This window comes from Conger conger, chromosome 4 (assembly GCF_963514075.1).
Source record: "Conger conger chromosome 4, fConCon1.1, whole genome shotgun sequence".
NCBI lineage: Eukaryota > Metazoa > Chordata > Actinopteri > Anguilliformes > Congridae > Conger > Conger conger.
Window position 1 is genome coordinate 39,635,720 of NC_083763.1, and position 17,018 is coordinate 39,652,737.

The 17,018-nt window shown below is 42.1% G+C and overlaps 1 protein-coding gene across 1 annotated transcript in view; it reads right to left on the minus strand.

The window, feature by feature from the left end:
• Positions 1–17,018, minus strand: part of dnah5l (dynein, axonemal, heavy chain 5 like) — a 168,438-nt gene that overhangs the window by 18,604 nt on the left and 132,816 nt on the right. The window contains exon 66 of the mRNA XM_061238957.1: positions 3,417–3,688. Within this exon, the coding sequence (XP_061094941.1) occupies positions 3,417–3,688 (272 nt within the window). The remainder of the gene's footprint in view (positions 1–3,416; positions 3,689–17,018) is intronic.

Consider the following 17,018-nt stretch of genomic DNA (forward strand, 5'->3'; position numbering starts at 1 on the left):
CAATTTGCAGGATATTATTTCATTTATTATATGTTAACTGCCACTTATTCAATTACATAACTATGGAAATAGGCAGTATTGGACAGATAGTCCTGTAAATGCAAATATCTAGGACAGGTATGGACAAGTAAAGACAATACCAGGCAATACACTTAGTCATTGACGGGCATAAATGAAAGCACAATACATTTGATGTATAATTTCAGAGAGCAGTAGGAATGGAAGGTGACATGCTCGATGATACTGAGGGGATTAAAGGGATAAATACAGAGCTCTGGTTAATCCCAGGTGTTATACTGACCTCTGATGTGAAAAATATTTTTGTATGTAATTCAGTCCTTTGGCTGAAATGATTACATTATTTTGGGTTTGGCATTATTGGTCAATGAGACAATGACATGTCTTTGATTTTGTGGGATCTAGAATTCCTGCCTCAAACCAACATGCACCTCCTCATATTACATTATGAAATTCTGTTTTTTCCTTCTGTGCCCTGAATCATTATTCCTGCATTACTGTAATTTAATGTTATTGGATATTTTTACATTATATTACATTTAGCGACGTACAGTTGATTAGACCAAGCAGGAGACAATCCTCCCCTGGAGCAATGCAGGGTTAAGGGCCCAATACACCGGGATTAGAACCACCGACCTTGCGGGTCCCAGACATTTACCTTAACCACTACGCTACAGGCCAGCCCTACATAATAATACTGGAATTGTTATTGCCATTTGGCCTCATGGGGACCAGAGTTGTGCCAATGATAGTCATGGAAGCCATTATGAGGCTGAGAAATAAGAAGGAAACAGTGAGAGATATAGGGCAAACAGTAGGCTTACCAAACTCTTTGGAACATCATTAAGTGTACTTTAAAGTTTTCAATCCTGTGTTGGAAGCTCTTCACTTTGTGTATTATTTATGCATTTTGTGTTGTTTGCATTTTTGCTGTCCTTCTGGGCCAATCAAGAACATTGAATAATTACAGAAAATAATAATAATAATAATAAAAGAAAATACAGAATCTGAACTAATGCTTTTCAAATAAGGCCATTACAGTGAATTATATAGTGTATGTAGTATCCTGAATTAACAAACTATTTTGCTGGACTCTATAGACTCATTGACATGGGCTCAAAGCCTGTATGGATAGGCATATATCTCTGATTTATTTTGTGAAAGATTAAACTTTCCACAATTGTGACTTATGAGGTCTTTCTCCGTATTAAGAATAGTTTAACAGTGTGAAAGTGTGATGTTGATGGGCTGTGGGCAGATTTAAACTCAGAAACTTTGGCTATGTAAGCTGTCAGCTGTCATGCTATTTGCAGAAACTCTTTTTATAGCTGCCTCGAATTTTGAAAGACAAGACAGTTGTCTGTACCTCTGCATACATAAATGATTATAGCTCCCATCCTCCTGTGCCTACTGCCTCCCAAGTTGCCAAGCTGAGTTAATGAACCTTTCAAATGACCCCAATGAGTAAATGTAAAGGTACAATATCTAATATAATAGATTTCTAATGGTCAAGAGAGGAATTGCAGTAACAAACACCCTGAAACCACAACACGGTTTATCCTTCCCTCTTCGCTGTGAACGTGTTGACGTTGAAACCCCTTGGCTGTGACAAATAGAACCAATTTTCAACCAATAAGCTTGAATTATTGTACAGCTATACAATTTTTGAGTGTTGGTCTGTCAACTGCATATTTTGAAACCAGAATTTAAGGACTATAAACACAGGCAGAGGGTGAGTCAATATGTCAGTGAACCCTTTTCAATAATAGGAAGGGATTGTAGCAATGTTTTTACACAAAAATCTTATCTATTGTACATTTAAGAGGACGCAACACATGTGAAAGGCTGGACAGGTCAATTTTGAGATATTATATTCAGCTTCTACAGCTACTGTAAATTCATTAAATATATCAACCAATGACCAGAAACAATTTTAAGTCTAAATTTTTATACCAGCTGCGCCAATTAAACCAAGCACCAAAAAAATTAATAAATGCATTATTTCCTGTACGAAAAACAATTTCAACTTCCAACTTAACTTATAGATATTGCTACTAAATTTTGCTCGGTGCTTCTTAACAAATATAGCAGGGAGAATTACCAAAAGGTTTTTAAAAATATATTTTGACATTTCTATTTTACATATATATTTTCATAAATTCATGAAAAACCACTGTACTGGTGTAAAGCTTGCCATACTGATCAATATCCTCATCTGAAATGCTATTTTCCTTCTATACCTAGTTTTAGCCTAACCACAGAATGTCACCTATGACATTTTGTAAAGTAGTACAGGGTACCTTTCATCCACTGATTTTGGCACTGTCTGGCCACTTGTGAAGTGGAATAATATTGGCTGTGTGTGCTTGGACCTTGTGTATCGCCGCCTGCAGCTATATTTTAAAAAACAAATGTACAGTACATTTAATTTATGTACTGAAGTAGACCAAAAATACCACGCAAATGCTGAGTATTCAACTGCAAAGCCCTGATTGAAGAAAAATGCACAAGTCAAATGTCTGGATTGAACACACAACCAAAGCAGTCTTTTTCTTCAAAGCTATTGTTTGAAATGTATATAAGCATGATAGAGCTAAAACAAAACAAAAAACAGTTAGCATTGTCTGCATACAAAATGATATAAAAAGATTGTAAACAGGATTATACAACACTTGACACCAAAGCCATTTCATAAGCTCAGCTAATGCTCATTAAAACATGTTTTCTTCACAGATTTAAGAAATAGCTGATGTTAGAATCATCCATTCTTTAATTGTATTGCTATTTGGTCACTGCTTCTGAGGGCCTTGAAAAACTACCTGTGCTATCTTTGAATGCAGGGAAACTTTTCTGTAGTCAAGATGGTAACACACAATGTAAAACACAAATAAACCCAACCCTGCTTAGAGCCAGCACAGAAAAGAAGTGATAGGCCAGCAGCTAGATGTTATTGCTTAAACTAAATTTCCAGAAAGTGAATACATTCATTTTTAAATGGGTCATAATTTTATTTTCAAGCCTACCTTGACCCCTCAGACAAACTGGCACGAAAGTGCCATACAAACTTTATTTGAATTTTATTTGTGGATTTCCCCAGATTTATGTTTTAAGACATGCAATTTTGATATACTAACCAATTTACAAATACAAATATTTCAGTTTTGCTAAAATAAATGTTTAGGTCACCATTACTATAATACATATTTTAATACTCCAGTTCTTTCAATCAAAATCCTTTGAGCTCCTTTATTAAAATTGAGCTGAAATTCTCCATTTTAAGTCAGGAGAATTACATCCTTCATACTTCTGATGCTATCTTAAGAGTAGCTGTACTAGCCTGCATGCTGCTTGCCTGAACAATGATGCAATTATTCATGGTGGGCCAACATGTATCTCACCTGAGCAATTGTGCGGTCAGGGCACCAGCTGCGGATCAGTAGTAGCTTTCGGAATGTATCCAGTAGGCTGTCATACCCGTCAGGGATTGTAGCCTCCTCCGGGGTCTCTTCATCAAACCAGGCCTTCCAACTGCGATCATTGCGGGCCACCTGTCCCAGAAGCTGGGTGAATGGATACAGACTTGACAGCTGTACCAAGTTTAGCCAAGTCATATCCAGGATCCACCTCCTGGGCTTTGGCTCCACAGAGTTCAGGTCAAGTGAGGCCCCGCCTGTGGTCAGAAATGGCATCAGATGTAACAGAGTTATGCTACAAAAGACAAATCAAAAATCAAAATGAACTTTTTCCTCAATTTAGTCAATTCTTCATGACCATACAAACATGTCTTGATGTATATATTCCAAAAACATTATAACATTTTAATACTTGTGTGTTTTCACAGCAATGTTTTTTTCCATCAACTTCCTGGAAGATTTTAAGATTTTAAGATTTGGTGTGTATATACATACATACATATTTGTGTGTACTTAGATGAAATTAATGTCAATGTTCCATTCCCCTCCAATCAATGTCCTTTCATGCTGCAGGGCATATTCTTCCTCCCAGAGCCAGTGGCTACAGCTCTGTTTCCCCACCCTCCAGAAATTCCCCCGAAAGAGCCGTTTCACGCATGTATACGTCACATCATGGAAGCTAGTGCTGCTCTAACTTCTATTCAGTGTGTCTTTAATATTAAAACTACTCCAATACAGTAAATGCAATATGCTCCTCTTTCCATGACTTTTCCTAAAGTCTGTATGGAATTGGGCTGCTGTGGGTGCAGAAATCATGGCTGTAATGCTGGAGGTAATAAAGAGGTAGTAAAAAAAGCGCTGGCTTTTCTACCACTACATGTTTGTGTTTCTCTGTTTGGAACAACATTTACATTTACATTTTTACATTTTTGGCATTTAGCAGACGCTTTTAATCCAAAGTGACTTACAAGTGTATAGGCTCTTCCACAAGTTAAAGCATCACATCCATAACTAGTAAAATACACATGAAGTGTTGTTCTAAACATATAGTCATCATAAGTGCAAATCATTATTATTTTTTTTTTGTGGGGTTAGACAAGAGGCATAGAGATATCAGAAAGGGGGGTGGGGAAAATCAGGAGGGAGGACTAAGGTACAGTTTGAAAAGGTGTGTTTTTAGTCTGCGTCGAAATAGGGGGAGGGGTTCTGCTGTCCTGACAGTGGTAGGCAAGTCAGAGCGGAAAACAGGCGTGAACGTGCAGCTCTACCACCAGGTGCTCGTAGAAAGGGAACTATAAGGCGACCAGAGCTGGCAGACTGGAGTGGTCTAGCTGGGGAACAAGAAACTTACATCATGATTTAGCCCAGAAGACAAAATGAACATAATATTAGCGCAATTATTCAGTCAGTCCACGGTCACACAGAAGGCTGACTTCATTACTGGTTATGCCTCCCTCCTGTCCCTACAGTTTCTTGCCCTCACCGAGACCTGGATTACACCAGAGAACACCGCCACCCCCGCTGCCCTCTCATCCTCCTTCTCCTTCTCACACACCCCCCGGCCCTCTGGCCGTGGAGTTGGCACTGGCTTGCTGATCTCCCCTTCCTGGAAATTCTCTGCATTTTCCGACACTGTCCTATCCCTGGCCACCTTTGAATGCCACGCTGTCCCAATTACTCACCCTGTTAAGCTTTATATTTTCGTTGTTTATCGTCCTCCAGGTGCCCTGGGAAGTTTCCTTGATGAGCATGACACTCTACTCAGCTCGTTCCCCAAGGATGGCACCCCACTTATCCTCCTGGGAGATTTCAACATCCACCTGGAAGCCTCCCAGTCTACTGCCTTCATACCACTACTTCACTCCTTTGATCTCTCTGCAGCACTCTCCCCCAACTCACAAGGCTGGAAACCTTCTCGACCTGATCTTTCTGAGGAACTGCTCCTCTTCTAACCCCACTGTTACCCCTTTACACCAGTCCGATCACCACTTCATTTCCTTCTCCATCCCCCTAGCTCCTCTGCCTCCCTCCCCTTCTCTCACCCCCACTGTTTCTGTCCGATGTAACCTCCGCTCTCTATCACCCTCCTCCCTTGTCCCCAGAGTCACCGCTTCTCTCCCTCCTCTTGAATCCTTCTCAGAACTACCCACTGACTCTGCATCTTCCGCCCTGCTTTCCTCTCTCTCCTCAGCCCTTGACTCTCTCTGTCCTATTGTCTCCCGGCCTGCTCGATCCTCCCCTCCCAGCCCATGGGTTTCTGACCTTCTATGTTCCTCCAGGCCCAGCCTACATGCAGCTGAGAGGAAGTGGAGGAAATCAAAAGACCCACTGGACCTGTCTTCCTACCAGTCTCTCCTGGCAGAATTCTCCTTCCAAACAAAAATCCAGAATTCCACTTCTAACCCCCGTCAACTGTTCCCCATTTTCTCCTCTCTCCTCGGCACACCTCCCCCACCATCTCCCTCCTCCCTCACTGCTGATGACTTCGCAGTATTCTTTGATGAGAAGGGTGCAGATATCCGCAGCACCTTTGCCACCACCACAACCTCTGTGCCTGCCTCCCTTTCTGTGCCTGCCCCGTTTCTCCTCTTTCTGTCCCCTTACAGATGCTAATGTGTCTCACCGCCTGCTCTCCCACCGCCCTACTACTTGTGCCCTGGACCCCATCCCCTCAAACCTCCTTCAGGCAATCACGCCTGACATCCTTCCGTTTGTCACCTCCCTTGTTAACTCCTCTCTGTCCTCTGGCTGCTTTCCCTCATCATTCAAGAGGGCCTACATCCCCCCACTCCTAAAGAAACCCACTCTAGACCCCTCCTGCATTCAAAACTACCGTCCGGTATCTCTCCTTCCTTTTCTATCCAAATCCATTGAACGAGCTGCCTCCAACCAACTCTCTTCCTTCCTCTCACAGAATAACCTGCTGGAACCCCACCAGTCCGGCTTCAGACCTGGCCACTCCTCTCCGTCAATGAGTCCCTTCAGGCTGCACGAGCAACCTCCCTCTCCTCTGTCCTGATCCTTCTTGACCTCTCTGCGGTGTTCGACACAGTCAACCACTCCATCCTCTTAGCCTCCCTGGCATCTACAGGGATCTGTGGCACAGCCTTAGAGTGGATTAAATCTTATCTCTCTGGCCGGTCGTCCCAGGTGTCCTGGGCTGGAAGAGTGTCAACCCCTCGCCCCCTTGTTACAGGAGTCCCCCAGGGCTCAGTCCTCGGACCCCTCCTCTTCTCCATTTACACGAGATCCCTTGGCCCCGTTATCTCTGCTCATGGCATCTCATATCATTGTTATGCCGATGACACCCAACTCTTTCTCTCCTTCCCCCCATCAGACACACAGGTCTCTACCCGTATCTCCGCCTGCCTGAGAGACATCCAGAGCTGGATGGGCAACCACCATCTAAAGCTCAACCCAGGTAAGACGGAGGTAACCTTCATCCCTGCTCTAACCTCTCCCTTCTCTGATTTTTCCATCTCACTAGGGGATATAACAGTGACCTCATCCCCTAGTGCAAGAAACCTTGGAGTGGTGATGGACAACAGGCTGTCCTTCTCCGAGAACATCGCTACGGTGACCCGGGCGTGCAAGTTCTTCCTGTACAACATCCGGAGAATCCCACCCTTTCTCACCACCTACTCCACTCAGCTCCTTGTTCAAGCAATGGTCCTGTCCCGCCTGGACTATTGCAATTCTCTGCTGGCTGGCCTTCCCGCATCTGCCATCAGACCCCTACAACTGATCCAGAATGCTGCAGCCCGTCTGGTATTCAATGTTCCCCGACATTCACATGTCACCCCCCTGCTCAGCAACCTCCACTGGCTGCCTGTTATGGCTCGCATCAAATTTAAAACTTTGGTGCTCGCATACCAGGCAGTTAAGGGATCAGCCCCTGTATATATTCAATCCCTTATCAAGACCTATACACCAACAAGACCCCTCTGTTCTGCCACTTCATGCCGTCTGGCGCCTCCCCCTCGCCACACCTGCACTTCACGCTCAAGACTGCTGTCTGTCCTGGTCCCACGGTGGTGGAATGACCAGGACCAGGAGTCTCTGACCTCCTTCAAGCGCAGAGTGAAGACTCATCCCTTCAGGCTACACCTTTCCCTCCCTAACTCACCACCATGATTAGCCTTAGACTGTAATGGCACTTATGTATAGATTGTATAGATATTGTTACTTGTATAGATATTGTTGTTTTTTTATTGGCTGTTGTATTGTTGTACTCAGGGTATTCTAGCTGCCAACTGTGGCATGCTAGTTTGGAAGTTGATTGTACTCTTCAAGGGTTCTGATTATCTGTATGTTTACACTAGGACTCGGAACTGTACTGTCCTCTCAGGTCCTCTTTGCACCTATACTTGTGTTTGATTTGCACTTCGTTGTATGTCGCTCTGGATAAGAGCGTCTGCTAAATGCCATGTAATGTAATGTAATGTAATGAGTCAAAATTCCCATTAGAATTTGGTGCAAGATTTTTGAGAGTGTGATCTTGCCTATTGCACAATATGAGTGTGAAGCATGGAGTCCACTCAGTAAACTTGATTACACTATATGGCATCCACAACCCCATACATTACATTACATTACATTATTGGCATTTGGCAGACGCTCTTATCCAGAGCTGAAAGTTCGCTGAAAGACCCTAGAGGGAAGTACAATTTGAACTGCTATCTGTACAGCAAAGATAAGGACGAGGGCCAATTTTTAAAAAAAAATTTTTTTTTTTGAACAAAGAAACAAACAACAGAGCAAAAGTGACCAAAGTTCACTATCCAAACACTGCTTACCTAGCTAACTAAAAATACCGATACACAAAGCGAGTCACAGAGACAACAATTAAGGTTCACAGGAAGGTAGGGAGGGATGGGGAGAGGTGCTGCTTGAAGAGGTGTGTCTTCAGCTTGCGCTTGAAGGTGGGGAGAGATTCTACAGTTCTGACCTCAACGGGGAGTTTGTTCCACCACCGTGGAGCCAGAACAGACAGTAGTCGTGAGCGTGAGGTGGAGGTTCGGAGAGGGGGAGGTGCCAAGCGGCCTGTGGTGGCTGAACGAAGAGGTCTGGCAGGGGTGTAGGGTCTGTTGATTGTTTGTAGATAAGCTGGGGAAGACCCCTTAACTGCTTGGAAGGCTAGCACCAGTGGAGGGAAGTAAGCAGGGGGGTGACGTGTGAGTATTTGGGAAGGTTGAAGACCAGATGAGCTGCTGCATTCTGGATAAGTTGGAGGGGTCGGATGGCGGACGCAGGGAGGCCAGCCAAGAGGGAATTGCAGTAGTCCAGGTGGGATAGAACCATCGCTTGGACCAGGAGCTGGGTCGAGTAGGGGGTGAGAAAGGGGCGGATTCTCCGTATGTTGTATAGGAAGAACCTGCAAGACCGGGTCACCGCTGCAATGTTATCGGAAAGGGACAGTCTGCTGTCCATCACCACGCCAAGGTTTCTAGCACTGGGTGATGGCGTGAGTGTGGTATCCCCCGAGGGAAATGGAGAGATCCAGATGAGGAGAGGTATTAGCAGGGATGAGTATCATTTCAGTCTTGCCTGGGTTGAGCTTTAGATGGTGGTTGTCCATCCAGCTCTGGATGTCCCTCAGGCAAGCAGAGATACGGGCTGAAACCTGCATATCAGACGGCGGGAACGAGACGAAGAGTTGGGTATCGTCCGCGTAGCAGTGGTAGGATAGCCCATGTGCAGTGATCACAGGGCCAAGGGAGCGAGTGTAAAGAGAAAAAAGAAGCAGGTCTAGGACTGAGCCCTGGGGAACTCCTGTGGCGAGGGGCCGAGTTGTCAATACCAAACCAGCCCAGACAACCTGGAAGGAGCGACCAGAGAGGTAGGACTCAATCCAGTCCAGGGCTGTGCCACAGATGCCCGTTGCTGACAGGGCAGACAGGAGGATGGAGTGATCCACAGTGTCGAAGGCAGCAGAGAGATCTAGAAGAATGAGGACAGAGGAGAGGGAGGCTGCTCGTGCGGCATGGAGTGACTCACTGACGGAGAGGAGCGCAGTCTCTGTTGAGTGGCCCGATCTGAAGCCAGACTGATGGGGGTCTAGCAGGTTGTTGTTAGAAAAGAAAGAAGAAAGTTGAGTAGAAGCGGCTCGTTCTATAGTTTTAGAAAGGAAAGGAAGAGGGCGGTAGTTCTGGATGATGGAGGGATCCAGAGTAGGCTTTTTTAGTAGCGGAGTGATGTGGGCCCTCTTGGAGGATGCCGGAAAACAGCCGGAAGACAGGGAGGAGTTGACAAGGGAGGTGACAAATAGGAGAATGTCAAGTGTGATAGTTTGGAGAAGAGAAGAGGGGATAGGGTCAAGGGCACAGGTTGTAGGGCGGTGGGAGAGCAGGAGTTGAGAAACATCAGAGTCTGTAAGGGGGGAGAAAGTAGATATGGACAGGTCAGAGAGGGGGAGAACAGAGAATTTCCACGAGGGGGAAATTAAAAGACCAGTACCACCGCCACGGCCGGAAGGCCGGGGAGTGTGTGAGAAGGAGAAGGAGGATGAGAGGGCAGCGGGAGTGGCGGTGTTGTCAGGTGTGACCCAGGTCTCAGTTAGGGCAAGGAATTGTAGGGACTGGAGGGAGGCATATGCAGGGATGAAGTCAGCCTTCCGAGTGGCAGACTGGCAGTTCCATAGTCCCCCTGTGACAGCAAAGTCCTTACAGGGGGTCAGCGGTGGGTAGCTGAGGTTGGAGGGGTTCCGGCGCCGTGGAGGCCCACGTCGCAGGGGTTGTCTTCGGGGGAGAGAGCATACTGGGATGGGGTGAAACATAACATAACAAACTGGGACGGAGTGACGCTGGCGTCGCTCTGAAGACGCCTATTTAAAGCACCTACAAATCGCTCACAAGCAGTATCAAATTAGCGCTAATCTCCTGACAAACTCCTGACAAACTCAGCAATTTCAAAACAAACGTTCAATCACTCTACAGGTATGCAACCAGTATGAGCGATTAACAGAAATACAACAGCAATAGAGAACCTACATGCTTTATAATTCTTTAGAAATAGGCTATATTTAAAATCCAAAGGAAAACCCCAACAAATTCAAGCAGGGCAGAATTAGGCTCACTGCAGTAACTGCAACAGTCTCCAGCACCTGGTTCTGAAATTACCCAACCTTCAAGTCAAGACAGAGATGCACTTTTTCCTTCAATATTAAAAATTCAAAACAAACGGAGAAAATTATTTTGAGAAATTTGAGACTATATACCCTAATGCAGTGGATCCTTAGTATGATGGTTTTCATTCATTCCAAGCACAGAATTTGTATTCTTTGTTTATTTTTTTAATGCTTCTTTTTAAAATATTTTGCTAAATTTGAAATTCATGCCTCGAGGGTTTATTAACCCTCTTAAGGCACACCACGTAATAAATATCCAAGCACTCCATGAAGGATAAGAGTTTGATTTCCATGTTGTGCTCATTATGTTATATTGCAAACAATTACTTAAAGAGGTAACAACATTATTTAATTGATCTAATTAAAGACTAGGTTGAATCAATAGGCTACTAACTGGTGAAAGTGTGGACACACAGCCACTAGCACTAATAATTAGGTATAGCCAAATCTGCATTGTTTTAATAGGCTTAAGGAAAAATATGATCAGACTGAAACAAGTGTTGGACAACTTAATTAGGAGCCTATTAATTATCCTAATCTGATCAGTTCATTGGTTACCCTTCTTAAGTAATTGTTTGCAATATTGCACAATAAGCACAGCATAGGATATTCTTCTTGCCACACATAGCGATTTCTGACATGTATTAAGAGTAAATAATTCCTCTAGACATGAAAAGCACATAAAGTAACACTAACAGCCTTTTAAAATTCAGGGATTGCAACTTTGTTTGGAACAAAAACCAGCATAAACAGTATCAAGGTCATTGCCTTAATCTACCCAAAACACACTCTATAAGGTTCTATTTACTTTTTTTCAATTATATTTTTTTGCTTTTGATCATTTTGTTTTATTAATCTTCTTTTCTGAATTCCTCGACATGTCTCATTTTTATTTTTCTGAATGTAGCATATACACTCACTGAGCACTTTATTAGGAACATTTTTATTTTATTACACCTACTTATTCATGCAATTATCTAATCAGTCAATTGTGTGGCAGCAATGCATACAATCATGTAGATACAGATCAGGAGCTTCAGTTAATGTTCACATCAGCCATCAGAATGGGGAAAAAATTTGATCTAAGTGACCTTGACCATGGAATGATTGTTGGTAGCAGATTGTTCTGAGCTTCAGTATCTCAGAAACTGTCCTGGGATTTTCACGCACACTAGTCTCTACAGTTTGCAAAGTGAAAAAAAAGAAAAGAAAAAAAATGAGCAGCAGTTCTGCAGACAGAAATGCCTTGTTAATTAGAGATGTCAGAGGAGAATGGCCAGACTGGTCAAAGCTGACAGGAAGGTGACAGTAACGCAGATAACCACACATTACAACAGTGGTATGCAAAAGTGCATCTCTGAACATGTGATCCACTATCTAAGTGGATAGGCTACAGCTGTTAAGGTTGATTTGTGAGCATGTACCCATGTACGCATGCGAGTAGATTTGGCTGAAACTGCTCAAAGTGAACTGGATCGAGTGCCATAAGGCAGTACTAGTACAGTAGATTTTGAAATGTTATCAATTGTCTTGCGTACTTTTGGTGGAGCACCGATAAATTTACATAGCCTAAGTGACAGAAATAGCGATCTGAGAGATAATCGTTGTGAAAGGTAAATCTGTCTAGTGTTAACTTCAGCCAATTTCATGATACATTCTGAACAAATTCTAAATTTTAGCAAGCTCATAGTAACGTGGTACTTGCCTAAACCAACCAGCCGTTGTGGAATTTACTTTAGATGCACAAGTAGCATCTGCCACTTCTAGTAAACGTCCATGCCATATTCATTGTACATAAATTAAGCCCACTTGGCTCCTCTATAGTAAATCTACTTTTATTGTTTGTTTTCTTTCACTTTTTACACGAACTAGCTACTAGCTTACTAGCTACTTTCAATGTTCGAATTCAGCGGGAATTTGTCAGAGTTCTGCATCCACAAATTCCGTGTGGGCCTACTCATGGGTCTCATTTGTTGCCAACGTGGATTTGGGGAGTGTGTGAGAAGAGCAGGAGAAAGGAGTAAAAGTCTTGCATAGACACATAGGAACACGATAAAGATAGACATATTACTGCTTATATCAGTTAAATGATTTGCTTGTGTCATATTTTTGACATTGTTATATTCACATTGGTCATAATCAACAACGTTTAGCCTTTGCTAATAATCCCCATTACATTATTGAGGGCTACTAGTTAGCTGTTTGTATGGGAGCATTGGTTGTGTACCCTGTGCTGATATGTGCTAGATGAATGTAATATTTCCATTGGCAATAGTAACATTTACTTTGAAACATTTACTGTCATCCCATGCAACAATAGGTTACAACTATAGATTACAGCAAAACATTTAAATGATTCCATATTTAGGTATGTGCATCACAATGTGTCACAATGTGGTTGCATTTTCTTTCAATATGGTATCAATGGTTTCATCTTAAAGCATCAAAAGGGGTGATTTTATATACTTTTAATGAGAGGTTTTGGATACATTTTTAGACCATAAGATATCTTAAGACACAATACTTACTAAATGACAGTTGATTTGTATATTATTTTTGTATTATGTACAGCAATGTACAATTTAGCCAATTTGGATAGATTTGACACTAAGGGGCACCCGTTCCCTCATTCCCCATTAAAAAAGAACCATGTTGTTTAGTGCAGTCCTGCCACGAACCATCTGGTCCACTGCCATTGCAGCCAGATTATCTGGAAAATTATAGGTCTACAACAAAGGCTGAGCAATCAAATGTAATGGTAAAAACCAGTGCAAAGACTGCTGATGGCAAGTGTGTTTTGGACAAAATAATCTTCTGTGTCGACTGGAAAAGACATAATAGTAAAATGGCACACCACCAAGAAATTGATGTTTCCTGTGCAATCAGCTTTCCAAAAGCACAGGGAAGGGTTATTGGAAGAAATCTGAAACAAAGGAGACTACGAACACAATATAGATGTATTTGCAAGCCTGGGCATATGTTGTATGAAAAACATGGACATAAGTTCTAGCATGTGTGTATAAGTCAGAAGATAAACAAATTAGGTAGATTTGTGAAAGACATTGATAAGAGTGTGGAGACTGTATGATTTGTGTGCTGGCTCAATTTGGCAGTGTCAGGGGCTAGGAGAGTAAGCGGATTTGTCCATCAAGAAAGGAAATCAAGATACTATCTCCGGCATGCAAGATAGGATATTCCCTTAAGCAAAAGCAAAATGAAAGTAGACAAAGCAACTGAGAACAATGCAAAAAAAATTAATCCAGTTATTGGAGACAAACTGGAACACGTATGCGCCAGGATGTGCAATCGATACTCTGAAACAAGCTGTGATGACATGATTCCACGGACAGAAGAAATTATGAAGCTACAGTATCATCTGAAGGCATTGCAGCAAAATTAAGTTGAAAAGCTGACAGAAGGGTCTAATCCTGCAGTGTGGAAATCTGTGTTGAAGCCTGCTCACTCAGCGACAACTTTACTAGGCTAAAAATATGAGGCAAAAGAGAATAGAAGGTTCCGGTACAGTCTGTGTACTACTACACTTATTTTCATTCCAAAAACAAAAAACAAATGCATCTACGAAACTAAATTAGGAACAAGTGGTGTGTTTATTAAATTTCTAGGGATCATTCCAATTGCTTATTTTTTAGTTGCTCCTGGCCCAGAGATCTATTGAGGTCGGAATCTTTGAGGACATTCCAACCCGTTAAATGTTCCTTCTAGGGGTTAGAACTCACAATTTGTGCAAAATGATGGTCAATTACTGGTATTATCCTTGGGTGTACAAAAACGAAATTGCTATTATGCTTCATTAGCCAGTTAGCCAGTATTATTTTCCAGACTTCTTATGAATTAATTGTGTAGTTGTGTAGTTGTGTAGTTGATTAGACTAAGCAGGAGACAATCTTCCCCTGGACCAATACAGGGTTCAGGGCCTTGCTCAAGGGCCTAACGGCTGTGCGGATCTTATTGTGGCTACGCTGGGGATCAAACCACCAAACTTGCGGGTCCCAGTCGTGTACCTTAGCCATTACGCCACAGGCCGCACTATGTTGATATGGCAATAAAATATTGTATAGTATTTCCTTCAGTCCAATAAAGGAAGCAAATTCCTAAGGACTCGTTTTTGCAGCAGAAAGCAGCCGTTAAGTCGTTTAGCTGGCTGTTACTCCAAGGTGCTTGATGAGTAAACGGTGCAGCTACAGCTAACTTGCTATAATTAACAGCTTCAGTCCTGGAATTGAAAATGAATAGTAATTAGGTTCCCCTGTGTCACCCAACTACGGTTCAGAGACAGAAGCAGTAAAAAGTAACACTGTGAAAAGAATACCAATGCCTGATTCATGTCATCTATGAAGTTCTAAAATGCATAGAACTTGACGTCCCCACATGCTTGCGTGGTCACCGCACATTAAAGAAAAAAACGTTGCTAAAACAGCGGTAACGTAAAATCATTTATACAAATAGAACCGTTATTATATGTTTTATTATTTTCACTGTTAAAAAGAATTGAATGGAAATAAACGCAGTCTGGCCATGCGGTTAAAGTATTTTGTGGTAGAATGACGTCGTCATTATTATGGCAATGTTAGGCCTATTTCTTGTATATGTCACTGCGAACGTCATTAAATGTGCAGTTGAAATTGCAGCTGCCATTTATCCAATCTCCAGGAATGCGCAAAGCCTATGGTTAAAAGAAAGGACAATGTTTAAAATTAAAATAGAAGATCTCAGGAATCTCAGGAACTCAGGAATTTCAATTATAACCCAATTTTTTTTAATGAATCAAACATTAACTCCGAAAATGATGAGCCTTACATGTAGGCCAAGCAATACAAGCCTCAAAATAAAAATGGACACACGGTAGCCATGGAATTTCTAACAACGTCTAAACGCAAAAAAGCATGCTCGTTATGTGATGGACTGGATTAGGCAATTAATGCATCAATATACTTCACTCGTAACAGCTGGTAACTTGATTTTATTTATTTTGACCTTTATTTAACCAGGAATACCCGATTGAGATCAATTGATTAGAAATTATTATAGATTTATTTGCACCTGTTAACCTAGTGCTGTAACTGTCTTCAGTTTTCTGTGTGACTGTTCCGTCACTTCAGCCAATATTTTCCATTATAAACACTGTTTATAATCTGTAGAATTTCCCCTTAAATTCACAAGAAACTATATTTTCACAGCTGTTCTTTTAAATAATGTATTTCTGGGGGACCAAAAAAAAGAAAATCACCTGCAACTTCTGTGACCAGCCATACAAATAATTACACTTATGGGAGAAATAAAAGATGGAAATGCAATTCGTAGGCAGTCCCATTCAGTGATTGTGTAATGAGCTGTAGCCTTTGTAAATAAGACATTTGGTCGCAGACTGAAATGAACCAAAATACCATTGTCAGGCACAGCAAGTTTCATGTATGTAAATCTGGCCCTAAGTGTTAATATGGGAGGGGCCTCGTGTCTTGACCTTGCAGAAGGTGGGGGGGATTGGTTGCAGAATTGCGCTACGCCATTGAGCATCTGGAAATGCATCTCAGCGTACTGAGACACCAGATTGTCTCTTATTTCGTGGAACTTTAACACAGCTTTTCCTACATATAAAACTCTTCACACATCACACTGCAATGTACTTTCATGGCACTGCATGAGTTTAGGAATGTTCATGAAAGAAGATGTACATTACAACGACAGCAACGCACGCGTATATATCCGTGTGATTTACCTGCAGAATCCTGCGCTCATTTTAATTGACTGCATCTGTAATTGGAGCCCCGGGGATGGGTGAGCTGGTTATAGACATGCTGCTGGGCTTCCATCATGGGCTCCCTGTCCGGCATTACACTGGTAATTCAGTCCTGCACGTCCTGAATCACCCAGTATGGGTGTAACTACCCTCAAATGAAAGGTGACAGTCTGCACTTTAACCTCAGACTGATTGTTTCATTTCAAATCCAATGTGCTACAAAGGCAAAAGATTATACCACAGTCCAAATTGCAGACAGCACTGTACATTTGTAGGTGATTTCAGGAATCCCCTCCAGATGTGACCCCCCCAAATAAATGAATAATGAATTAATGAATTAAGAAAGTAAATGTAATAGAATGAATTAAATGAACTGCAGAAAGATGTAAAGCCTCTGAGAAGACATGAAAGCAAATTGGGACTGGTAACATTATATTGCATAGCCTACAGAATCTAATAGTGAGAAAAAGCTGGAGAAACCCCCTGTCTGGAAACATACCAATAATTATTTAGAGATTCAGAGTATTTCTTATTCCATATGAACCAAATGAGGTGCTACACTCAATTTAAGCATCTAACCTCTACTCAGGATTAGCTTCCATATCTTGGTCTTCTATAAATAAAAATAGCTTGAACTCATAGCAACTAAAAATACCCTGCTGAAATTTTCTAGTAAAATTGGAGAGGACTGGATCAAACAATG